This window comes from Fulvia fulva, chromosome 3 (genome assembly GCF_020509005.1).
Source record: "Fulvia fulva chromosome 3, complete sequence".
In the NCBI taxonomy this organism is placed as follows: domain Eukaryota; kingdom Fungi; phylum Ascomycota; class Dothideomycetes; order Mycosphaerellales; family Mycosphaerellaceae; genus Fulvia; species Fulvia fulva.
The window spans coordinates 4,065,576-4,090,405 of NC_063014.1; the positions used below are offsets into that span (position 1 = coordinate 4,065,576).

General features: G+C 53.2%; 11 protein-coding genes across 11 annotated transcripts; 6 read left to right on the plus strand and 5 right to left on the minus strand.

The window, feature by feature from the left end:
- Window positions 1-1,638: 1,638 nt before the first annotated feature.
- CLAFUR5_08362 (uncharacterized protein) lies at window positions 1,639-2,187 on the minus strand (the record flags this gene model as incomplete). The annotated part of the gene is made up of 1 exon (XM_047907510.1): window positions 1,639-2,187. One exon carries the CDS (start codon window positions 2,185-2,187, stop codon window positions 1,639-1,641), a length of 549 nt encoding a protein of 182 aa, XP_047759825.1.
- A 429-nt stretch (window positions 2,188-2,616) lies between these two features.
- CLAFUR5_08363 (uncharacterized protein) lies at window positions 2,617-2,960 on the plus strand (the record flags this gene model as incomplete). Its single annotated transcript, XM_047907511.1, has 2 exons — window positions 2,617-2,834; window positions 2,903-2,960. 2 exons carry the CDS (start codon window positions 2,617-2,619, stop codon window positions 2,958-2,960), a joined length of 276 nt encoding a protein of 91 aa, XP_047759276.1.
- Window positions 2,961-3,351: 391 nt separating this feature from the next.
- On the plus strand, window positions 3,352-3,660 carry CLAFUR5_20256 (uncharacterized protein; the record flags this gene model as incomplete). Its single annotated transcript, XM_059463092.1, has 1 exon — window positions 3,352-3,660. One exon carries the CDS (start codon window positions 3,352-3,354, stop codon window positions 3,658-3,660), a length of 309 nt encoding a protein of 102 aa, XP_059318935.1.
- Window positions 3,661-4,725: 1,065 nt separating this feature from the next.
- CLAFUR5_08364 (Isopenicillin N epimerase component 1) lies at window positions 4,726-6,820 on the plus strand (the record flags this gene model as incomplete). Its single annotated transcript, XM_047907512.1, has 3 exons — window positions 4,726-4,837; window positions 4,900-5,935; window positions 5,992-6,820. The coding sequence occupies 3 exons, from the start codon at window positions 4,726-4,728 to the stop codon at window positions 6,818-6,820; spliced, it is 1,977 nt and encodes a 658-aa protein (XP_047759757.1).
- Window positions 6,821-6,909: 89 nt separating this feature from the next.
- Window positions 6,910-7,666, plus strand: CLAFUR5_08365 (uncharacterized protein; the record flags this gene model as incomplete). The annotated part of the gene is made up of 2 exons (XM_047907513.1): window positions 6,910-7,506; window positions 7,556-7,666. 2 exons carry the CDS (start codon window positions 6,910-6,912, stop codon window positions 7,664-7,666), a joined length of 708 nt encoding a protein of 235 aa, XP_047759756.1.
- Window positions 7,667-7,782: 116 nt separating this feature from the next.
- On the minus strand, window positions 7,783-9,408 carry CLAFUR5_08366 (uncharacterized protein; the record flags this gene model as incomplete). Its single annotated transcript, XM_047907514.1, has 1 exon — window positions 7,783-9,408. The coding sequence occupies one exon, from the start codon at window positions 9,406-9,408 to the stop codon at window positions 7,783-7,785; it is 1,626 nt and encodes a 541-aa protein (XP_047759755.1).
- A 1,066-nt stretch (window positions 9,409-10,474) lies between these two features.
- CLAFUR5_08367 (uncharacterized protein) lies at window positions 10,475-13,247 on the minus strand (the record flags this gene model as incomplete). Its single annotated transcript, XM_047907515.1, has 2 exons — window positions 10,475-11,344; window positions 11,394-13,247. 2 exons carry the CDS (start codon window positions 13,245-13,247, stop codon window positions 10,475-10,477), a joined length of 2,724 nt encoding a protein of 907 aa, XP_047759754.1.
- An 853-nt stretch (window positions 13,248-14,100) lies between these two features.
- CLAFUR5_08368 (MIP18 family protein) lies at window positions 14,101-14,688 on the plus strand (the record flags this gene model as incomplete). The annotated part of the gene is made up of 1 exon (XM_047907516.1): window positions 14,101-14,688. One exon carries the CDS (start codon window positions 14,101-14,103, stop codon window positions 14,686-14,688), a length of 588 nt encoding a protein of 195 aa, XP_047759170.1.
- A 933-nt stretch (window positions 14,689-15,621) lies between these two features.
- CLAFUR5_08369 (uncharacterized protein) lies at window positions 15,622-16,313 on the minus strand (the record flags this gene model as incomplete). The annotated part of the gene is made up of 2 exons (XM_047907517.1): window positions 15,622-16,098; window positions 16,164-16,313. The coding sequence occupies 2 exons, from the start codon at window positions 16,311-16,313 to the stop codon at window positions 15,622-15,624; spliced, it is 627 nt and encodes a 208-aa protein (XP_047759764.1).
- A 1,101-nt stretch (window positions 16,314-17,414) lies between these two features.
- CLAFUR5_08370 (uncharacterized protein) lies at window positions 17,415-18,328 on the minus strand (the record flags this gene model as incomplete). Its single annotated transcript, XM_047907518.1, has 2 exons — window positions 17,415-17,618; window positions 17,690-18,328. The coding sequence occupies 2 exons, from the start codon at window positions 18,326-18,328 to the stop codon at window positions 17,415-17,417; spliced, it is 843 nt and encodes a 280-aa protein (XP_047759204.1).
- A 368-nt stretch (window positions 18,329-18,696) lies between these two features.
- On the plus strand, window positions 18,697-24,785 carry CLAFUR5_08371 (Vacuolar protein sorting-associated protein 8; the record flags this gene model as incomplete). The annotated part of the gene is made up of 3 exons (XM_047907519.1): window positions 18,697-23,502; window positions 23,901-24,507; window positions 24,562-24,785. The coding sequence occupies 3 exons, from the start codon at window positions 18,697-18,699 to the stop codon at window positions 24,783-24,785; spliced, it is 5,637 nt and encodes a 1,878-aa protein (XP_047759205.1).
- Between the last annotated feature and the right edge of the window lie 45 nt (window positions 24,786-24,830).

A 24,830-nucleotide genomic window follows, 5' to 3' on the forward strand; every position in this document is an offset into this window, starting at 1 on the left:
ACCTCTCTAGAAGCGCTAGTAGGCGCAAAACACGGCCACTAGTAGCTACTAATACTATAGACGATGACGAAGCTAGGGTAAAGTATCTACTATTTACCGGTACGGCCCTAGTACTATTATAAATAGGTGTTTCTCGGACTCCTATTAGCTGATAGCGTAAGGGCGAGAAACACCCCTATTACTAGTAGTAGCGTACGCGCGCGACAAAAGTAGCGCGTCTAATTAGAACGCGAGAAACGTCTCTAACCTACTACTAGTAATAATACTACTACCTTATTACTACATTATCCGCTACTTTCGCACCTTATATATAGTATATACTTGCCTAAAACAAAAAGGTGTTATAACCCTAAGGTAATGACCTTTAAAAGTATAGAAAGTAAGGCACCCTAAAGGTGCCTTTTTAACTTTCCGATACCGTTACTCCGGTATTACCTATTAGAGCCCTATTATACCTTATATAGTATAAGCTCTATCGTAGACAGCCTAGTACATTACGCTACTAACTAGTACCTTATACTCCCTAGGGGTAGAGCGAGCTCTCTTACTATTTGCCGGAGTAAAATAACTTAGTATAGAGTAATTATCGGACAATTTAATAAGTTAAGCGGACGACAATATATGTTTAAGTATATAATAGGACTAAGGCTACCTATAGATTGAACTTAGGACCTCTAATTATTTGCCGGTAGGTAAGATAATTATATACTTAAGTAAAAGTCCGTATAACGGGACTATTACCTAAGCTATCTCACCGGTAATAGTTATATAATCTATACTTTATTATATAGGTAATAATAGTAGGAGTGGAGTAAGGAATGAGGAAAGGGGTATAAAGCTCACCTTACTCACCTTAGCGTACTTTACTTAAAATAGCTAACTTACTCTTACTATAGTAGTAGTAATACCGAGGGCCTAACGTCACTACTATAGGTAGGGGGGTAGTTATAATAGGGTGCACGCGATTATATAGAAATCAGCTCATTTACTCTAGCGTACGAGCTAAGAGGGTATGTCGCGATCCGAGCGTATATATAGGTAACATCCTATTATTAAAACTGAAGGCTACGTACGCTAAGAATTAGGTGACTAATTAGTCACCTATAGCCTCTTTAAGAGCAACACTTGTCTATTCTAGATAGACATATATAATATATAACCTACTTTTGAAACACCCTATATAAGCCCGTATAATAACTTCCTATACTTCTAACGTGATAAGAAGGAGATTAAGAACCTAATTAAGGATATTAAGGGTAGGCTTAGGAAAGTAACTATAGCTCTTACGGTACTCGGTAAGGAAGTTAGAGTCCTAAAGTACCTTACTTTAAAACTCTAAGGGGGTATATAAAAAGATAGTATAACTTTATAGCGTAAGATAAGATTATAAGATTTAATAAGCGTTAACTTATAGGGTATAAGGATTTAATAAGTATTAGCCGAGGAGATTGCGATAACTGATTCAGGGCAATCAACTTACTCTATATAAGAGCTAATAAGGCACTACTTTGAAATGACATAGTTTTTCACACCTTGCAACCAATGCCCTGTACTTTCTAATCGAGATCCCCAATTTCACAGCTCCTGTCGAATAAAACAAGGCCATGACGTGCCCCCGTCGTCTCATGGTTGACTGCATCATGACACTCGTGGTGCCGGTACGGACTGATGTGGTGCAAAGTACAGAGGCTGCTGGAATCCCGGTCGTGGCATGTGGGATACCTCGATTGCACAGTTCTGATAGACATATTGCTGGAGACGTTGTGCTTCGAGGAGCTCGCTGATTCTGGACTTCGCTCTTGTCAGATCTTGTGTCAAGGAATCGACTGTCGCTTCAAGCGCCTCGTTCTGGGCAACGACCTGATTGAACTGCTCACGACTGACGTCCGGAAGCTCCTGTGTCCGCGTCGCATCGAGGTACTCGATCCAGGCTGTTTGAGCATACGAGCAGTCCATGTCGATGTCCTGCTGGCCGTGCCTGCTGCCGTTTCGTCGGTGTCTGTGGGATGATTGCTGCTGGAAGTCCATGTTGATGTCGCCCTCGTAAGACGCCGTGCTCATGCGGACGGGAGAGGAGATCATGTGGAGTGTTCGATGTTGTCCATCATGCACCCATTTGGGGGCCTGGAAACAGCTCTGCTTCGATCTTGCAGGGCTGCACACATCTTCGGCCTTTCGTTTCGACATGATGTATATGAGTTGTAGATAGAAGGCTTCCCGCAGCACCACTCGGGTTGATGAAGGAAAGAGGAAGCTGTCGCGTCGATAACAGAGGCGTGGCGCGTTGTCTGAAGGAGGCTAGACCACCCCCTGCTGATCGGTGGCACGGGCACGGTGGTGACTCCGTGTCTGGTGACTCGTGAGAGGCTGAGAGCTGAACTCTGTTTTGCCAGACCTCCGACCACCGCCTCCGTCGTATGCACCATCAAACAACACGATATGACAAGCACCAGTCGTCCCCGTCCGATTCACCACTTACGACTGACTCACTCTTGCCTATGTAGTGCTCTCAGGGAAGTAGCTAACATCTGATATTGATTTGGAACCTGCGCCTCCATCTCCAATACCTCCAGCACCAAGACCCAAGACATCGCCGCCAATTCCAAAGACCTTGCAATGCGGCTCCACCAAGCAGTCCTTAGCCTCAACGAGCAAAAGAACGGACTGAGGAAAGGATACGATAAGCTTCAAAACGAGTACAAGGTGCTTGAGCAAGAGTACTATCAGCTCAAGGGAGCCATGGCAGCTTCTGAAGAGAGGCAGACTGAGCTGCTCGATGAAGTACGCAAGTTGAGGGAGGAGAATGGGTTTCTGAAGAAGTTCCCGAACTTACCGTGAGAGGTGAGACATCCGAAGACAGTGCTGTGGTGCATGGAATAAGGAGGACTGACGGGTCTTGTAGGTTCGATCTCGTTGTGAAGAAGGCGATGAAGTGTCCTTGGGCTTCAGGCCTGGCGTGATGTTGTGGGTCTGCGCCTCTTCGATTGTGTCTTCTTTGAGTCTCATATTCTGGCGTGTCAGGTGTGAGACGTTATCATTGTGGAGAGTGTGTGGTGCGAGATGTTGGCACTTCTAGCGTCTCTCCTAACATGCCACATCGACATTGGTGGCTTTCGTTGCGGCTCAGTGTCTGGAACCGCTTCCATCAGCAGAATCGGCTGAACCAGCATTGATACATAGACTTCCTAAAGCAAGACACAACTCTTCCCCCATCTCCCACGCCTCATAAAAAGACACCATCCGCCAGCCCAGCTCTCCAACCTTCCATCCAATCTCAAGCATCATCCACAGCCTCATCTCTCCAAGTTCCACACACCCCACATCAACAAGCCAAACATCCCACCTCCTGCAATGTTCTCCCGCACATACGAAATCGAAGCCCTCGAAATCGAGAACGACCGACTCCGCGAGGACGTCGCCCACCTCCAGACCCGCGCGGCAGAAGTTACTGAAGAGAACCAACACCTCAAGCAGCGAGTTCTCCTCCTTCAACGTGGACTGGAGCAGACCGAAGCCGAGTTTGAGGAGGAGCAGGAGCGCGTGCGCTGGAGTGTTCGAGATACGCTTAAGCAGCTGCTGGAGATGAAGACAGTGGTGGAAGAAATCGGGAGGAAGATCGATGTGGAGGTCAAGACGTTGGGGGCGGCGTGTCTTCGTTGAGGAGTTTGATTCCGGGTGTGGGTCGGGTTTGAGGTGAGTCGCCGTTCTGCATGTTGCTGTTGTGTTTGGCTGACCTTTGCTGCTTGCTAGGACTTTTATTTCTTGTTAAGTTGGAGACAAGGGGTTGCGCCGTGGTGCATGTGCAATGCAGATGAACAGGGTTCTAGACTGAGCATGTCTTAAAGTGATTCGGAGGTATGAAGCGGAGTCAAACCGTGTATCGTATATCTACCATCGACTTTCATCCCTGTCCATATGTGATGCCCCTCACGGTAGGTATCGTGGTCCGGCGCTCTCTTTGGCATTTCCGATACAAAGGGATCTAGGCGGTGAAGTGGGCCAGACGTGAGGTCGCACGTAGGGTGCACTCCTGACACTTGCGCGGTGGAAGTCAATTCGGCCAGTCTAATGCTTCACACCTGATATCTATCGACTTTCCATTCATGTCGAATGTTGACGATACTCCGTAGCAGAGTATGATCCCGCTTCAGGGCGATCTAATGTGTACTTCCAGAATTATCGTCCCCGTTGGCATCGGTCGTATAAGGTGCACCTCCAACCCGTTGGCTTCCATCGCACAGTGCGAGAATGCACAGGAACTTTACGTACTGCCCGTCCCTTGTTGTAAGCCCGTCTCCCCGGAAAGTCTTCCGGTAATGGTGAGGCTACGGTGAAGCTTGCTAATAGCAAGGCGGCTGTCGCGACAGTGGAGAGGAAGTGCACTTTGCAGGAGCGATTGGCAGGAGGGAACCGGAATGTGGTTATAAGGAGCGTGGTCTGTAGTGTCGAGGCTGTCTTTGAACGTTCCACCCACCACCACGGGCCACGGCGTTGCCATGAGAAATGCAGAACATTATCCATGTCTTTGCAGACGACTCGCAGACGTTTGTGCAGTACGAGTGTACGACATGGCCGGCTCTGCTTCGGAGTTGTTCTTGCCGCACACCGAGGACCGAGGCAGAGACATCGTGCCCACATTACTGCTGTAGGATGAACGTGTTCTGATTTCCTGAAGGACAGAGTGCACCCGAGAAAGTGCTCTTCACCATACCTTGGAAGTACTGTATGATCTGTATCTCCTCCAGCCAGCTAGTCGTTGCCCCTTCCTCCACAAGAAGACACATCCAATATACTTCACCTCATTTCGCGCTAATTAGTGCTGAAAGCATGGCTTTGGGTAAGAACATCGTCATGGTTCGCCTCCTCCGAGAAGATCAACCGCTGATCATCAATGAACAGCTGTCGCTGCTGGTGGCTTGGCCGCCGCAGCATATCTGGATGGGAAATACCAACTACGACGAGATGCAACAACCATACTCAAGCGGAAAAAGGCCGAAAAAGTGTACGAGAAAGCGCTGAAGGACGACAAGGTCTCGCCATGGTACCTCCTCGCCGAGGCATGCGCAAAGAACCCAAAGAACCGTGCTGTCTGGACTAGGCATGGAGAATGGACTTTCCAACAGTTTCATGACGAGACTGTCCGGTATGCTCAGTGGATGCTGGACCAGGGCATCCGGCCAGGCGACCTTGTCGCCATGTACTTGACCAACAGTGCCGAGTTCTTGATGGTCTTCTTCGCGACCTTGAGCATTGGAGCTGGTCCGGCCTTGTTCAACTACAATCTTGAAGACAAGGCATTGATGCACTGCCTGGCTGTTGCCGAGAGCAAGTTCTTGATCGTTGACGAGGACGCTGGTTGTCAGCAAAGGATCGAAGCCAAACGTCAAGACATCGAGAATGCTGGAGCCAAGATTGTCACACTGAACAACGATCTCAAACGCACAGTCAAGTCCATGCCCACCACCGTTCCCGAAGACAGGCTGCGGTCGGGCATGAAAGGCGAGTGGCCTTATGCTCTGATCTACACTTCTGGAACCACAGGACTGCCCAAAGGGTGTCCGTTCACTGTCCAGCGAACATGGCATCTCGGAAGCCACTTCGAGCCAGTTTTCGGCGCAAAGCCAGGCAGAGACTGCTGGTACAGTCCCATGCCACTTTACCACGGAACAGGTCTCATCACAACATCGATCGCCCTGCTTGGTGGGATCGGTGTTGCTATCGCACCACGCTTCTCCGTCAGGAACTTCTGGCAGGACATCCATGACAGCAGATCAACCATGTTCATCTATGTTGGCGAGACTGCCCGATATCTACTCGCTGCACCAAAGCAGCCTCTCGAGCGGGATCACATCCTGCGTGTTGCATACGGCAATGGCCTCAGACCTGACGTCTGGCACAAGCTTCAAGAACGATTCAATATACCCGAAGTTGCAGAGTGAGTGTCCGATTCAGCGTGAATGGTCACAAACACATACTGACTTTGATGCGCAGATTCTTCAACTCCAGTGAAGGCGTATTCCAACTCCTCAACTACGCCACCGGCCCATACACAAACGCATGTGTCGGACACCACGGTCTCCTCCTCCGCGCCATCACCAACAAAACATACGTCCCAGTAGCAATCGACGTCGACACCGGCGACATCTGGCGAGACCCCAAGACCGGCTTCGCCAAACGCACTCCCTACGAAGAAGGCGGCGAAATGCTCGTCAAAGTCCAGAGTAAAGCAGAGTTCGGCGGTTACTGGCGCAACCCCGAGGCAACGAACAAGCGCTTCGCCCACGACGTCTTCGTCAAAGGTGACCTCTACTACCGCAGCGGTGACGCCTTGCGAAGATCCCCAGACGGCCATTGGTACTTCATGGACCGCCTCGGCGACACCTTCCGCTGGAAATCCGAGAACGTCTCAACAGCAGAAGTCGGCGAAGTTCTAGGCCACTACCCCGGCATCGCAGAAGCCAACGTCTACGGCGTCACAGTGCCCGGCCACGAAGGTCGCGCAGGCTGTGCCGCACTTCATCTCACAACAACTCCCAACCCAGCCTTCTTCGCGGATCTGCTAAAGTACTGCCGCGCGAGATTGCCGCGGTATGCAGTGCCCGTGTTTTTGAGGATTGTAAAGGGGAGCTCGCATATTCATAACCATAAACAGAACAAAGTTGGTTTACGGCAGGAAGGTGTTGATCCAGAGAAGGTGGGCACGTTGGAGAAGGAGGGTGGGGAGGATGAGTTTTATTGGTGGAGGCCCGAGACGGATGCGTATGAGGTTTTTACGAAGGGGGAGTGGGAGAGCTTGAGTAAGGGGCAGGCGAGGTTGTAGGTACTCTGCAGCTCAGAATGAAGGAAGCGATTGACGACAGATTCTCGTGTACCTGGTATGAGGCAACAAGTCAGAGGTGAATATCGACGATGTCCACGATACATGTCCCAGAGGCAGAGGCTGTCAGACGGATTCAAGATCTGCTGCCTACTTGTCAGAACGACCGCCCCAGGGTGGCGGCCAACAAGGCTGCGTGCTCATGTTACACGGCCTGTACCAACGTCTCGCTTATTCCAGCTCCAACCATATTGAGCGAAGCACATGGACAAGAATGGGAGCATCTGCATTTGCCGACACTTCAGCTGAGCTCTGAGCTGGCAGTGTCAGCACAGCCGCCTCGTCTTTGGCCTGATGCATCCAATACTTCTTGGCTCGATTGGCCATACCAGGGCAACGTCGTCGCATTGCAATCCTCCTCATCCTCTAGCACAGACACCACACGTCATCGACCAAATATCGATACTACATCTCGCAACATGTCCAGACCCAGTCAGCAGGGTCAATTCGACACCCTGAAACAAGAATTGACCCACGGCAGTCCCGTTAAAGGAGACGCAGCAGCAGACGTCGTCAAGACTGCCACCGTGGGCGCTGGAGCTGGCTCTGATGTCTCGGGTTTGGGAAACGCAATCGGAGCTGCGGTCACTGCCGGAGTAGGTGCAGTGGATATCAAGGCCAACCACGATGTGAGTCCCCCTTCGATGTGAGTGACATTAACGCTGACACGTGGCTTAGTTCAAGAAAGCTATCGTAGAGAATCGAGAAGCGGGCAACTTTTATTCTGATCCGAAGCAGAACCACTCATACACTGAGGATCCGGCTTTCGGTGGGCAGGGACCTGAATAGGGTGATGGCAGGAATCTACCGTGAAGTGGTTGGAGTGGTGCAGATGAAGCGTATGGATGAGGTCCTGACCCTGTTTTCACCCTTCATGATCACACTGTCGCTATCAACTACATCCCCTAGTAGATATACCTAAAATTCATATTATCCCGATCCGTCATATCACTAAACGCCGTAGCATCCAGATCTCTCCCCTCCAGCCCTCCCTCCTGCTGACTCTGGATCCTATCCCTCTTCTTATTCTCCCAATCCAGCGCGAACCTCAGCAGCAAAATAACACAAAACTCAATCAAATGACTAACAATCATACTCCAAATCCCCAACGGATACTCCGGCCGCTGCACCTCAAGGTAGAAGAACGGACCAACAATGTTGCCGGTACAGTAGCCCAAGAAGAGGACGCCGTTGGTGATGACTTTCTTAGTGTGGCCGGCGGTGTTGGCGGTCGTCATGGAGAGGATCATGCAGAAGGCTGCGTTGTAGGGGCCGGTGAGGTAGTAGCATGTTAGGCGGCCGCCCATGTTGTCGGCTGCGAGGAATCGAAGGCCGAAGGTACCGGCGATGTTGGGGAGGAGGAAGATTAGGATGAACCAGCAGCGCGTCTGGCGGCCGTGGCGGGCCATGTAGTCGTTTAAGTAGACGCATGCTAGGATTGAGATGGCGATGATGGCGCCGTAGGGGATTTGCATGAGCGTTGTGACCAGCGTGCTGAAACCGAAGCCTTTGATGATGATGGTGCCGAAGTTGGAGATGCCGCCGTTGGGCACGTTGCAGACCATGCCGAGGATGAAGAAGAGGTAGAGTTTGTAGTCCATGAAAGCTTCGCGGACTTGATACCACTTGAAATTCTTGTTCTCAATGCCGGTTTGATCCTCTCGTAGTCGTTCCACCGCAATCCTCTTCTCGCGATGCGTCAAACCCTTCGCAGTGACAGGGCTATCAGGCAGGAACACCACCATCACAATCCCCCAGACCGAACAAAGCGCCCCAATGATCAAGAACTCATACTTCCAGCTCGGAAGGCTGCCCTTGATATTCCCAATCCCAAAGCCCAACAACCCACCCAACGCAATACCCACCCCATTCGCCGTGTACCACAGTCCCATCCTGATAGGCTGCTGCCGTCTCGTATACCACATCGCCGTCACCAACATAAATGCCGGATCCGCACACGCCTCCGCCGCACCGGCCAACGCCCTCAGCGCCGCCAGCGTCGCGAAATTCTTCGCAACAGCCTGCAGCATGAGGAAGAAGCCCCACATAAAGATCTGACTACCCAGATACTTCCCCACCGGAAGTTGTTGCAAGAGTAAATTGGTAGGTAACGCCCAAGCGAGAAACCCAAAGTAGAAAATACTCGACAACCAACTATACTCGGTCCCGACGAGGTTAAGATCCTCGCGGATCCCGAAGATGGCGGCGTAGGAGAGGGTTGTTTTGTCGATGTAGAAGAAGGCGTAGCAGACGGCCAGGTAGGGGAGGATCATGAGGTCGATCTTGCGGACTAGGGCCTTTTCTTCGGAGGGGTCGATGGGTTCGTGGAGGTCGGTGGGGGAGTTGAAGAGGGCCATGGCGGCATCGCCGTCGCCAGCTTTGTTGAGTTTCCATTTGGTGGTGGAGGGCGCGATGGAGGCTGTTTCTTGGTATGTGATGTCGACTTTGTCGGGGTCTTGGTTGGAGGACGGAGGGGAGGTGGTGGTTATGTTGTCGTCGGTGTGGACGTTGCTTCTCTTGAAGAGGCCCATCTTGGGCGAGCTTGATGGTGGCGCTTGATGGCGGGCTTGGTGAGGCTTAGCTAAAGCTACTGGTCATCGAGACTGAGCTTCTTGAACGGGGAGCCACTTGAGCTGAAGCGAGAGCAGACAGGAGAGACGTGCATCAAACACCCATGAATAGGTGTACACGGCAAAGAAGAGGGCGATTCTGCCTCAAATACAACAGCTCCCCCAACGGCAGAGCGAGGATGCCGATATGGTAGCACGCGGCCGCCCCCCAATGATGAAGCAAAACCCGCCTTGCATGGTCACGCCAGTACGACAGGTCGTCCTCCGCATCAACCCCGCCGTTCCCTAGCACTGGTAGATAGTTTCTCCACGCAAGAACTTTTAAAGCTTCCCAACACAGAATATGATCGGCAAACATGCCGACTCATTCGACAGACACCCGGCCGGCGTGTGAAGGTCGCAGACTGAAAAGAAAGGTATAGAAATGCTGGTAAAGTATGCTGAAGGTCGTTCATCATTTCATCTTGACGTTTTGGAGTCATAGTCGTTGCCGACATGCGTGAAAATGTTACTCAGATCATTCGGTAAGGCAGAGACAACATCGTCGCTGTACCGATGCTTCGAGTGCGTCCAGCGCAGATCGTCTTGTGAATGGCCGACTCGTTGGTGTGTTATCGGATCTTGATGGCACAGAGGCGAGGTCACAGAGTGCCTCAGGCATACCTATGGTGTCAAATCGCGCGAGCTTCGGTGTTGAGCTCAATCGCGAGCGAGCGACACGAGCTGAGACACGGATCGTTATAAGCCAAGACATCGTGGCCACACGTGAAGGCCACTTTGTGGGCCGCGAGATACCGGGATCCCTTTTCAGCCGCGACTCGGCATCAGCTGATGGCAAAAGGTGGGCCAGTTTGGGCCACAACAAGGCACACTATCAGGCACGCCCTTGCAACGTGTCCTGGTCTGTTTCACAGCCGCGTCGATCTTGATGATTCGAGGTGCTGCACTCATGGTCACGGTCACGGATCAAGTCCGCTCGTGATATCTTCGGTGGGGTGCATTATCCGGACTTTGCTTCCGTGATCAGTCATCCTCGACGTTTGTTGTTGGGGTACTGGCTGTATGCCGAATGGTCGACGGATGCCTCAAAATATCGTTTTTGGCCATGGCCAGACACGTAGGCGCTTGTGAAGGCGTCTTGCCACATGACCGGCGTTACCGTGGGCATTGGAGGTGGTGCATCCGGAACCACCGAGTTTGCATTGACCGGGAGCTGTTGTGAACCATACATTGCATGGCTGTTGATGGGAGAGGTCTGATTGGGCATCATTGGCGCGGAGGTGGGTTGCATCGTGCGCGGATCAGGTGGTGATGGTTGCGACGGCGCCTGCGCACCACCGAAGGCCGTGTTCCAATTGTTGAAGATGCTAGAAGGATCCCAGACAGGTGTGTGCTGTTCGTTGCTTATCACCGGCTCCAACGCATAGCCCATCTGTTGCGCAGAAGCGACAGGCTGCATATGAGGAGGGGCGTACGTGCCGTGACTGGATAGGTCGTAGCTGCTCGAGTGGCGTGGCATTGCTGGTCGAGGAGTCATGCCATACGGTGAGACATTGTCGAATGGCTGCCCGTATTCGGTAGCAGGTGTCATAGTCTTTGATGATGCAGCATCAAGGCTTGACCAAGCCTGGTTAGACATGATGGGTGCACTCGTCGGGCCAGAATTCGTGCTTGGTGGAGTCGGATGGTCACCCATAGTAGGACTGCGCAGCCCAAGCGTGGGTTTCAGCTCGAAAGGCTGTGTTGTGTCCGAGCTGAAAGCTTCACGGAGGGCATTGATTTGCACCTGCATTTCCTGTGTCGAAGAAGGAAGACAGTGTTCGAGAACACGCATGTGACGTGTGAAATAAAGCCTAGCTTGTGAGTTCATTACCGGATCTGGGGAAGTGATCGCAGCCTGTGCAGTCATCAGTGTTTGTCCATGTTCTTGTTTCGTCTTCACTCACAAGATGTAGCATCGTGCAGGTCAGGACGCAGTAGATTGTGAAATTCACTCCCCGACTCATGAAGTGCAGTCCATGGAACCCAAAATCCCGGTGTAAAGCTTCCTGTATCCGACACATGTGAGACGCAGACGACAAGCAAATGTCAAGTTGCGCTCTGAAACTGGGATCCCGCTTTTCAAGCAACATCTGTAGCTGTGGCCGATGGTGCATAATCACTACCAGATGATGGTAGCAGTGAAGGTTGGCAGTGAAGTGATCGCCGTTAAGCACAGGTGGGCTGCCATCCTCTGGATAGTGCAGTTGAAAATCAGCCGGAAGGTCCCGTAGCCAGTTCGGTAGGTCTTCGTTGTGCCGTGTGAACACAGGGTCTAATGCCCAGTCCTTCTTGTAGCGGCGCATGTGCTGCCACAACAGGTTCGACTGCTTGATGTTCGCGACATTCTGAGCCATAAATGTCGACCTTCGAGATGTTTTGTGCTCGTAGGCATCAATGTCGTTAGCTGGCAGGGGTGGGTTGAGCTGCACGGTTTCAGCGTCTACCGCAAAGTCGGTTCTGCCTTGCGGAGCTCCAACCAGAATCTCAAGAATGAACAGGGTCTGCCATACGCGCGTCCTGACTATGCAGTCTTGCCGGTCGAGACCACACGAGCTCTCCATGCGCTTGTCGTTGTGTTCGTGGAGCGAAAGATCGAAGCCCATGGTGGTCATGTACTTCATGGCCATCCAGGAGCGATAGTAGTAGCCTCTCTTCGAGATGCTTTCCCGTGCTTTCATGAGGATGAGCATAGCCTGGACGGTGCTCAGCCGTGGTACATCCTTGAAGCTCTCTTCGTGCTTGGATGCTAGAGCAAGCCATCTGCGAGACATAGAGATTGGTGCCACGTATCGTGTCACACAAGCGAAGATGCCTTCCAGAAGAAGTGGTGAGATGCTCGCTCGCGAGGTCCGCCACTGTTGGTAGAATGTGGCTCGATGCAGTACTGGCACGTATGGATGCACATGCTCGAAGAAATAGCCAAAGTATTCCATGGCTTTCCCCTCGTCGGGCATCATCTCAGGCGGTATACGGACGGGAGAATCGGTATACACCGACTGTGGCAAGACGACTTCCGCTTCCTCCTCGACAGCAGGTGCATCTGGCGCAAGTCCCTGATTTGTGATGTAGGGAGCGGCCGATGTGATGTCGATCTGCAGGTCACCCATCTGCGCGGAAAGTTGCTGAACCCCAACATCTATCTCCTCTGGATCACCGCTGGAGCTGCGCGACTCCACCGTCTGTGTGCGTGCCAGGCTTGGCGGGTAACCAGACTGGTATTGCACAGGAGTTGGGTTGAAGTACGGGTCGTCGGCGTAAGCTGGATCTAATCGTTGTGCCGGCTGTTGCTGATATGTCTGTTGGTTGTAGCTGTAGCCGGCTGGATCGAAGTCATGCTGTAAAGATGGCGCTGAAGTTGTGGTGGGTGTCATGACTGGCGCAGAAGCTGAAGCAGGCCATTCATGGACCATGGGAGGCTGTTGCGCAAAACCATTGCTTTTGGTGTTGACCGGACTGGTGTTTGGAAATGTCGTATTCTGAAAAGAGAATGTAGTCTGGGCAGGAAGGCCGCCGGGGGTCTCTTGGTCATCATCTTGATCGAGTGTCGGTGGCACGCACTTCAGCTTCAGACGTACACACGCGCCGCAAGGCCATGGACCATTCTGAAGTGCGCCGTCACATCTGATTTTCCGCTTACGGCAGCCGTCACAAGCGCGCATAACTTTGAGGCGTTTGTGGCGGTTGTACTCGTCCACGAAGACATACTGTTTCGTGTGGCCAGTGAGCGGCGGCGCCGGCGCAGTCGTAGCGTGGTCCATCCGGATGAAAGAGCAGTATATGGAGGTGTTAGCTGATGCGCATCCGGGTGGTGAGTGTGGTGGTGGAAATCATCGGGGTTTTGATGGCGAAAGGATGATGAAGGCCGAGTGGTCCGGCGTGGTGACTTGCAGACGGCTCCTGGCTCCTGGCTCAGCGCGGCGACGAAGTCCGGTGCAGGTGTGGGTTGAGTAGTAGGAGTAGTATTTGCAGCAGTTGCGCCATCGTCGGAGGGATAGGTATACTGTAGTCTGTGCCGCAGCGCGAGGTGTGCGTGCGTGCGTATGGTGAGCAGGCCAAAAGTCTAGTCTACTCGACGTGACCTTGACCTTGGCCTGACGTTGACCTGTGGGGGGGGGGGACCTGCAGATCAACGCGTGTCCACTGAAGTTCCGCTAGCCACACGGAAGGCGAACAGCGATTTGCCCGGCTCCACTGGCCGCAGTGGTAATGCACACCTGCAGCAGGCCTGACGACGTTGACCTGCACCTGCACCTGCACCTGCACCTGCAGCTTCTCTGTGTCAATCTGCCGCTGCGGCGGCAAGGAAGAGTTGGGCGCCGTTCATTGACGCCAGTGTCCCGCAGGTTTGCTGCGCCCTCGCTATCGAGACACGGTAGCGTATGCTTATGCTAGCAACAGAAAAAATTAAAAATTGTCTTCTCCCAGTCAATCAATCCATATCGCCGTGACCCCTCCCTTTACGTTTAGGGCTTCGGCGCATCTGATTCTGACATCTCGATTCTCTCGCCTCTCGCCACAACCACAACCTTGGGCTGCACCCTCCCACCCACAACACACAGACATCTCACCAAAATCACTATCGTTACATTGTCTCCAACGCCCACTTGCGCCATGGACGCCGGCAAAGACAACGCCAACCCGACCATCCTCAACCCGGACGACATACCTCGCCGCACGCGGTCCACGCCATCGACGCTGACGAAGCATGCCATGTTCGACACCTTGGCACCGGCTTATCCCAGCCTTACAGACTCCGACACTCTGAACGACAGCCTATCGTCTTCAGAAGATGAGTCGGACCGCGAAGAAATTGACGAGCAAGAGGTCTACGATCTCATCTCCAACATCACCGACCCGGAACACCCGCTCTCCCTCGGCAGCTTGGGCGTGGTGAATCTGTCAGACATTGCCATAATCCCGCCCACCTCGCCAACATCCCGCATCAGCTCCGTGCGCGTGCTCATAACGCCCACAACATCCGCCTGCTCATTGACAACAGTCATTGGCCTGGGAGTCAAAGTCCGCCTAGTCAACGCCCTCCCACCCCGGATTCGCGTAGATGTGCGCATCAAGGAAGGAACCAGTTCTTCGGCAGACGAGGCCAACAAGCAACTTGGCGACAAGGAACGTGTCGCAGCCGCCATGGAGAACCGCAATCTAGTCAACATGGTCAACCACATGCTGTCCTCGTGCGAGTGACGAATTTTCATCTAACACACGAGCGAGGTGTGGGTTCCTGCATTAGCGCAGCAATCATCGCTACCTCCAACGGCTCTCATTGTACATGTGCTGTACGATGCACTTAAACGATGAGCACACCATCGGGTTATTACCTTCCAGTCCGGGAGAAAGACACCCCGCAAGCAAAGCAGATCATGCTACGGTACATGCAACATGCGTGCCCAACTCCACGAACAGATGTCACTCACCGACCAGGGATTGCGAGATGCACAACTCAAGCCGAGGCATTGCAAGCAGATCATTCGCACATGCAAATGGCACAGACGCACGGTACGGCACCGGCAACGGCGGAGGCAGGCCATCGTATTTCGATTCCCGGCTCACCACCCGCTTTCTGCTAAAGGTCGGCTCACTCAAAATCAAGAAAGCTGTCAGGCCACTTTGACGCGGGTCCCAATACCACCAAAGCGTGCAAAGCCCCTTGATTCAACCCAATAAATGCAAGCACACGCACAAGCACGCACTGCGTCACACACCTCGCTTACAAAGTTGGCATCCGCGACATGGGACATGGGCCACGGGCCACAATATTCCGACCAGTACCATGATGAAGTGACGTTAGCTTAAAGTTGCCGTCGAGGGCTTGTCAATCATTTGCATTGCTTCCATCACTCTTCCAGAAGAAAGCGTGGGAAAGGACAGGTCCGCAGCGGCCGCGCTCTGGCGACCCTCGCCCCTTCCCCTTCAGCCTAGTGCCATGTGCGGATAGACTATGATGATACGCCATGACTGCATTAACGCCTGCCAAACCCGGTCATGATCTGATTCCAGACACTCTTCAGACCCGAATGTGTCGCTTCAACAATAATGATGTCCTCCTGACGCTATGCATTGGGTCTCCGTTCCACTCTGCTGCAACGCTCCACACGCTAGAAAACACCAAGCTTCCGTCTATTGATGTGCCGTCGAGGGCACAGGCGGCAGAGGTCCCATCTGTCCAGGAGGCGGAAGTGGCTGATCAAGACGACTCGCCTGTCCGCCCTCTGCAGCCCTATAGACGCCCGCCCTACCGATATTCTGATCCGCCATGGCTTTGCTTGCGCCCTCGGGAGGCTGATACGCTGGTGGAGGTGCAGTATGTGGGTAATAAGCGGGAGGCGGAGCCGCGCCGTATGCGCCTGAAGCTTGTGGGTAGGATTGCATTGGGTAGCCTTCTTGCGGTTGGTAGTGGTATGGCTGTTGCTGCTGATAGTATGGGTTGTATTGCGGAGACCGCCTATAAGCGCGGCGGACCATCCATGCGTGGTAGGGTTTGGGTGGGAGGCCTTTTCGGATTCTGCGTTGCGCGTGGTAGTAGCCGCCGAGGAAGAAGAGGATGATGCCCCCGAAGAGGAGCACTATTACGGTGTAGCGCACTGCCATGCCCGTCTGAGTAACAAGTGTGTGAGCATTGGTTCAGCTTCCTGCAAGGCTGTATTGGTTTCTCGGCTTACCGGTGACCACCACCAGCTATTGTGGTCATCATACTCGTCGTTGTTGCTGAATGTGTCGGCATCCACATCATCGTACACTCCCGTCCCTCCCAACGTCTGATCTCCTGACTGCCGCTTCAGCAGCGTATGTGCCAGCAGCCTCGCTGCCATGGCGCAGTCGTTCTACCGTGTGGTATGTCGAAGCCCGTCTGTAACCGTCTACTTTTCGCACTACTGCAAGGTCGCGGCGATTTCCCTCTTTCTGTCGGCGTTCTGACAATGCAGTGTTTCGCCAAGTGATCGGCGCGGTACGTAACTCGGGATTGTGAATCGAGTAGATCGAAAGGGTGGTAGAATTACGAGAGCGAGTGAGGATTAGCCAGGTGGCCGTGTGTACGACAGTTGCAACAAAGGATTGTGGGAAGGGACGTGTGCGAATGCCACGGGGTGGTGCAAACTAAGGTTGGAAGTGAGGGCGATGCTTTCTGAGGCTTCATGCATGGCGGGCGGGACAGGAGTGTTTCACATCGTCTCCTAGCGTCGGTGCGGAGCGTCTTCGAAACATCACGAGACGCTCAGCATTTGCCATCTGTAGCCTTTGGCTGTTCGAGTACAAATTTCATACACAACCGTAATATAGAAGTCGAGACTCTTGCTGTCAGTCCTGAGAATAACATTATGGGCATGTTCGCCATGACATAGCATTGCATGGAGTCACAAGATCTAGCTCCACCAGCAAATGCACGATTTCGAGGTGAAGCCTGCCTCCACTCTCCGACAAAGCCACCCGTCGTCCGAACCTTCATCCAGCCCTCTTTCGCAACAGACTTTTGGCCACTGTGTTGAATCGTTTGACAGCATTGGCTTGTTGGCGAGCAGCGCCACGCACTCTGTGGCGTAAGACGATCTTGGGCAGACTCGCAGGGCAGCATGTGCATGTCACGTGATACTGTACTTCTGCACAAACATCCTTCTAGGTTTTTCCATGCATGCCATCCCTTGCCAGACATGCTCCGCCAGACGGGTACGGATACGGGCAGGAGATGTGTTGCACGGAAGCGTGTCCGGAAGGCGAGCGAGCGAGCGGTACAATGTATCTACCGGCATGAATTGATGCCTGATGCTGCAAGACGTGCCGAGGGAAACGCGGCCGTTGAAGCAGATACATCATACATTCTGCGAGTGATGGTTATCGACGTTATGCGGATGGAACATGTCCATACCGGCATCGAATATGCTTCAGCGGCACGGCATCTACAGGCTACTTCCTCGTTACAGGTACGAACCTCCCGAGAATTTTCCAGAGAAGTCAGAGGCTTTGTTGAGCATCTGTCTTTTCTGGGTAGAAGATATGCGACTCGAGCTGGCCATGTCCTTCTCACGGTCAAAGGCCCGTTTGCTCGGGTCGTCTTCAGCTTCGGCGCCTTTGCTCTTCTGGTGCTGTTCGAGAAGGGAGGGGCCACGAGCCGTTGTCTCCTGTGCCATGAAGTTAGTAGACGAATGCGCCAAGTAAGGCTGAGTACAGATCGTGGGAGATGAAGTCTTACCAGTTGCTCCTTGACTTTGCGATTCGTGGTGTCTTCCTTTGCGACTTTCGAGGTCTTGCCGGAGGCTGTGTTGGGTATAGGATTGGGCTTGGAGATGCCCATCATCTCGTCTTGTAGGCGTTTCTGCTTCTGCTCTGGGGTCTCATGCCACGTTGAGCTGTCGCCGTCCATGTTGTTTGGCCCTCTTGCGCCTTTGCCGGTGTTGAACTTGGTGGGCCGCTGCTTGGTAGGGTCTAGGCGAGCAGCAAGATCATCCTGCTTGGGCGGCATCATCATCCAGTCGTCTCTCTTCAGCTTCTCCTCTGATTGTGGCCCTGTTGTGCCTCCAGCCTGCGTGCCATCTTCTTCATCTTCGTGTGCTTGCGTGGTAGCACCGCCAGTAGGTAATGATGGGCCGAAACCGTCGTCGTCGTCACTGCTATCGTTGTCGTGGGCATTTGGTGGCTGTTCGGGTCTTTCGTCTATGGGTGCAGGAGGCATTGCAGGTCCCACTACTCGCCGTCGCTTTTCTGGCTCGTCTGGACTCGCCGATCGCTTTGCGCCGGAGGTTGTGGTAGATGCATTCTGTTCCTCTTCCTCTTGCTGCCGTTTGCGCTTGGCGAGGAGGTGTGGCGGAAGGTCCGCTCCTATGGCCGACATGTTGGTGATGTTCGGACGTGGTGATATGATTCATCTCGACGTTGAGGTGGAGCTTGACCAAGTGACGAAGCAGAAGCACGCGGCTTCGCGGCACGCATTCAAAGGTGGAACATCAACCACCCTCGATGTGCACGCAAGGACAGACAGTACAGCACGACGTCACGACCTTTACGACTCTCTCACGACCATTGCTCACAAGGCGGAGCAAACACAACAGTCGTCGTTCGACCTCCATCCCCATATCCCGCTGCCTGAAGCCCTCGAATCCTGCTGCTTCACAACTTGGCCACCAGAACGCAGTCGAAGCTTGACGCATTGAACCAGAGACTCAGTAAAGGTAGAGCGATGTGTGTGTCTACGAGAGACAGATGAGCTCCTCTCCCGGAGATGGCCACGAAGGCGGTAACAATGTGGATATGGAGACGGATGAACTGGCGCGAACATCGGAGGCGCGGATCGAGGACGAAAGAGCGGAAGAAGACGCAGACTATGGAGACTGTGAGGATGCCGCAGAGGGTGGTGCAGGAGATCCGGCTGAAGAGGAGCTTCTCCCCGAGGCTGGAGGCAATGGCAACAGCAGTTCCATATCAGAGGACATAGATGATCAGGACTTCCCACAACTCAGCAGAGAAGAGGGACAAGCTACGGGTAGTGTGAGCCCAGAAATCGACCTGGATGTGGGTCCATCCACGCCAACTCCAGTGAGCCCTCTGGCCAGTTGGCCGGACTCGGGCTCGATACCCGACGACACACTGTCTCAGCGAGGCTCTTTGGCATCCTCCCCCGGCCGGATCATGTCGTCAGGACCGCGGAAGACAGTGTCAAGAACGCCATCTGGGGCACTGCAGCCATTTGAGCGTAGATTCGAGACACGTCTGTCAGCATCGCCCGCCGGCTCACCCAGAGCCCAATCACCGGGCTTTCTTAGCCCACAGTCCAGACACATCTCCATCTCTTCGCAGCTATCTGGCGTTTCCTCACAGGACGGTGGCTCAGCGACCGACACCCCGCAAGCTCCATGGGAAGTAGTGCGGTGGAGGAAGTTGCGTAAAGTCACAGGTCAGGCGTTTTCGGAATCTGGAAAGCGAAGTTTCGGTCGACCAACATGTGTGGCTGTCTCTGCCTTGATAGCGATTGGCACATCGAAAGGCCTGGTCCTGGGATTTGACTACCATGAAACCCTAAAGATCATTATCGGTCAAGGCACGAAGGCTACGGAATGTGGCTCGGTGACCGCCATAGCCATATCTGCGGACTACTCCACGATAGCAACGGGTCATGCTAATGGCTTCATACTGACCTGGGAGATCAATCGCCCAGCTCGCCCATTCCTAATGATCCCACCCCTGGACCGAAATGTTCTACAGCAGGCACAACATCCGGACGGCCACTTGGAGAACTGCGCGATCCTACATATCGGCTTTCTCGGGACTCGACACACGGCGCTCGTTTCTGCAGATGCAGCCGGTATGGCATTCTCACATCTGGCTACACGCGGTCTTGGTGCAGTCACAAGGTCCATCAAGACTACACGGTTGCTGGGCAGATATCCCTCTGCTGAACCTCAGGTTCAGCCCAGCAAGAAGCCGAGTTCAGTGCTTGCGTTCTCACCACTGCCACTTGGTAATGTGGAGCAAGCCACAGATGGCATGGGTCTCACAGCACTGCTCACACCGTACCTCCTTGTGATAGTTTCTACCACACCCATCGCCCAGACGCAACACAAAGCTCCACGACCAAAGGAGCTCACTCCACACAGTACGCTCAGCGGTTGCCTCGCCTGGTTTCCAGCTGTCAAGCTGAAGAGCTCAAGTGCGGACGCTGAGAAGGGCAATTCTGACACCAAGCTTGTCTACTGCTGGTCGAATGTGCTTACAGTGCTAGACGTCAAGGTCATCGAAAACGCCGATCCGCAAAAGCAGCCTTCTTTGGAGTTCGCCCCACGCAGTCGTTGGCGAGCAGACGAGGCCATAGTTGCAGTACAATGGCTGGGCCGTTCTGTACTAGGTGTGCTCACAATTAGTCAAAGATTGCTCATCGTAGAAGATGTGTCGCTGCAGGTGACTGATACAATCGATCTGTTGCACAAGCACATCTATCATCAGGATCTGATCTCGCAGCAGTTACACGCAGTCGTGGAGCAGCTCAACACCGATGACCCTTCGCTACATGGAGTCGTCGCTGATGCATTCTACATGAGCTACAAGGTGTACAAGGGTCGGACCTTCTTACTGGGATTCAACGATCTGACTGTGGGCATCCTCTCAAACTGGGCTGATAGGCTCATGGCATTGATGGAAGCTGGAGACCACATCGCTGCGATCCGCCTTGCAACGGAATACTATTCAGGAAGTGCCAACAACTTGACCATAGGTCTACCTGCCACGGATGGTGCTAGGCATGAGCTGGTGGAAGAACGTCTGCTAGCCATGATCTCGGCATCGCTGAACTACACTTTCGCACAGCAGGACAGTGAAAGATCGACAAGGCTGCGAGAGCTTGCAGAAGTGTGCTTCGAGGCGTGTGTCATGATGGAAGAGACGGACTATCTTTTCGCCGATGTCTTTGAGTACTTCGAGGAAGCAGACGAAGGCTCTGTGTTCGTCATTACTCTCGAGCCCTATGTCCTTGATGGAGAAGTGAACATGCTGCCGCCGGAGGTAGTCAAGGCCGTTGTCTCGCACTTCATCGGCGAAGCGCAAGGGTCTCGATTGGAGGAGCTGCTGTGTCGGCTTGATCCTCATTCCTTTGACCTGGATCAAGTCACCATGCTTTGCAGGCAGCACACTTTGTACGATGCTCTCATATACATCTGGACACAGGCTCTGCAAGATTATGTCACGCCGCTAATCGACCTGTTGACGCTCGTCAAGATGCTTCTCGAGGGCGACGAAGATGAAGACATCACGGAAAACCTGTTCTACGATTCAGCTGCGAAGACGTTTCCGTATCTCGCCTACTCTCTTACAAGCAGGCAATACCCGAGCGGCGACATAATGGACGACGAGGAAGGATCGCAAGCGAAGACAGACTTGTATGGTTACCTCTTCGCAGGCACGCCAGTGGCGTGGCCACAGGCAAGCAAGAAAACCTTCCGCACAACGTCCCAGTCCAACGACGAGCCGGCCTACCCTTACCTGAGCTTATTGCTCCAATTCGACGTAGGCAGCTTCATGAGCATGCTCAATGAGGCGTTCGAAGATCCTTTTCTCAACGAGGCCGAAGACGATAGCGGCACCAATGGCACGTCACTCACGAATGGACTCACCGCGCGACAAGGGTATAGGATAAGTCGACAGCAGATTATCGAAATCTTGCTGATAGTAATGCGGCAAGGCGAATTCGAGCCTGAACAAGTTGTCTATCTCGACATGTTCATCGCGCGAAGTCTGTCAAAATACCCGGGGCAGCTGATCTTGTCGGGAACTCTGCTCAACAGCGTATTGCAGCGGCTGTGTCATCCGCCACTTGAGTCTCTCCGGGATGATTGCCAACTCAGCGTGGAGTACTTGCTCTCAGCATACCACCCTTCAAGCGTTACCACTTTGATCGAAGCATTGAGGAAAGCACGGTTCTTTCGGGTCCTGAAATCGGTCTACCGAAGCGAGCGACTCTACACTGAGCTTCTCGACACTTACTTCGAGGATCCCGATGACAAAGATGCTGTGTTTGATCTTATAAAGTTGTGTCTGCGCGATAGTACGGGACTGAGCAACAAACAGACTCAATCCATCAAGCAAGTCATTGATCATCATGTGTACGATCTTGCGGCTATCGACATCGTGCTCACTGCTCGTACGCTGGCGATCTCAGCGCCGGATCTGTTGCAATCGAGCGTTGATGCACTAGAGGACTCGCACCAGCAGTTCATATTCCTCAGAGCCCTGCTTGAGCCATCATCACTGCGTGCGCAGCAGCTTAGTGTCTCTCCGCTGACGCAGGAGAGCCAAAAGGACTTCACAGAGCAGTATGTACAGCTCATGTGCCGGCACGATCCTACACATGTTGCAGACTATATCAAAGTCTTGCCTTCGAGCGACCTACGACTTGAGAGGGTGCTTCCAGCTATGGAAAACAGCGGTGTCATCGATGCGGCAGTCGCTCTACTTGCACGAGATGGCCTGGCTCGCGATGCAATGGACCGGCTCGTATCGCATATGCAAAGTCTTCAACTTGCTTTAACGAGTCTAATCGACGCTGCGGCATTGCCCGAAGTCACTGCCTCGGAAGAAACGTCGGATGATCTGGTTGAAGACCTAGAGAAGTATACTACAGTGGGTATCTGGCTGTGCCAAAGCCAGAGTGCTGTCGTCACCCGGAAACCACGACCTCGGAGTAATATGGTCTGGGACATAGACGAAAACGACCTTGATCTGGACGAATACCTGTGGCTTAATCTAGTCGATATCGTGGTTAAGGTGACACAGAGCGTCATGGAAGCTCTAAACCACTTCGAGGAACATCCAAGCGACCAAGCAGGAGATCCTTTCGATCCGAGCAAGCTCGCGTCGTCTCTTCGAGCCAATGTCCAACAAGCCTTCACAGCCCTCATGGCCACCACCGCCATCCCCAGCGTCAAGCTCAAAGAGAACGAAGACGCACCAAACAAACCCAAACAGCGCGCTGATCACCTTAGCTTCCTACGAGTCCTTCGAGCTTTCCTCTCCCGCGCTGCCTCAAGCGCTCCATCCCTAGCAGATCTTCGCGCAGTCCTTCAAGACATCTTCTCAGCCTACACTTTCGAGAGCGGAGTCCTCAGCCTAGCCAACGAACTCCTTGGCTCAGACGTCTTCACCGAGATCCAAGAAGCCAACACCCTTCGCCAACGCGGCTGGCGACCCCGAACCCAGGTTTGCGAACGCTGCAAACGACGTGCTTGGGGGCCAGGGATAGGGGAGATTGTCTGGGACGAGTGGGTCGCTCGGGAGCAAGAACGTGAGGCGGACAAAGCGAGGAAGATGCTGGAACGTGGTGGAGGGGAGCAGGCGAGACGACTATCGAGGGGAAAAGCTAAGGCGCCGGCTACACCTACGATAGAGAGGGAGGGTGGAAGTGAGGAGGCTAAGAAGCTTGCGCTGGTGGTGTTTGCGTGTAGGCATGTGTTCCATCGGGTTTGTCTCGATGAGGAGTTTAGGGAGGGCAGGCCGTTGAGGAGGGAGGTGTATAGATGTCCGGTTTGTGTATAGATGCGCGAATGAGCAAGCGACGTTGTGGTTTTGTGGTGATGCCGTGAGGCTCACAGGTATCAATACTTTTGTTGGAGCTTTGGACTTTGGCGAGCATGGCGACTTTGTCGAGCGAAGCTCTTGGTCAGAGTCTATGCTGGGATTTCTGGGATGGAGGATACTTGAGCATGAGCCCTCCACGCGAGTCGAATGTGTCGGCGGCCATCCAAGTTTCTAGCTCTTTCGGATGTTGCTAACAACGGCTGCAGTGGTCGACTAAGTCAAAGGGTGTCTGAGAGTGGCTGAGGTTTGTTCCGAACAAGACGTGGGTCAGCAATGCTCCTGCAAACAAGACGAGCTATATGAAGTCCTTGAGAGTTGCCTGGTTGAACTACGATTCTCACCAGAGCAATGATTACTTTCTCAGAGAGCAAGGCCTACATGGCGACTTCGGACCTTGTGCCCCTGAGCCTTTCGATGAGCAGTTTGAACTCTTGCCTGTGTCCCTGGAGGAGTACCTTGCACAAATTCGAGAAGCACTGCCGAGCTGGCTTCACGACAAGTACGATGTCTTCCTCAGTTCCTGGAGAAACAGAGTTCCTATAGAGTTCCATCAAGACGGTGAGCCTTTGTTGGTCGTTGGTGATGACGGGCTAGGATGCATCAAGGCCGATGCTCCAAGGCATAGGGGTAAATTTCGCTATGCAAAAAGGGATGGACCAACAACCCATTACTTCCAAGAAGGACCTCTGACACCTGGTGAAATCTATGCTCTGGCTTCGAGGTTCGTGATCGCACCAGACTTCTTCGCACGCAATCTGGCGATGGGCTGGGCGGTAAGCGAAACCACAACGCACACCCCAGCAGCCTTCTGGAATGATGTTTGTGCGGATGAATCAGAATGGCACATGTGCCTTGTACCATGTACGACCGTGGACAGATGGGATAGTCCCGTTTACGCTACTGGAAAGTCGTCGACAATATCCTGTATCAAGACAGCCGACAACAAGCACCGTATGTGAAGCTTACATCGGATGACCTGATCTAATGATACCGACCAGACCATAGATCTCTTCTTAGTGAGCGAAGCCATCCGTCTCGACTTCGAAGAGGCCAACCGACCCGAGGACTGCCGACTGAGAGCCTGGCTACAAAGCAGTCTGCGTCCTCGGCCCACACCACTGGAACCAAATCTACCGATGTGGAAGGCACCGTCTCCGGCAGAGACGCAGCTAGATGCATTCCGGCGAATCGCTGCAAACTCCGTGAAGCATGATTTGAAGTCAGGATAACTGATGAGTTCATCTTCGGATGAAGCCCTGACACTCGATTTTGAA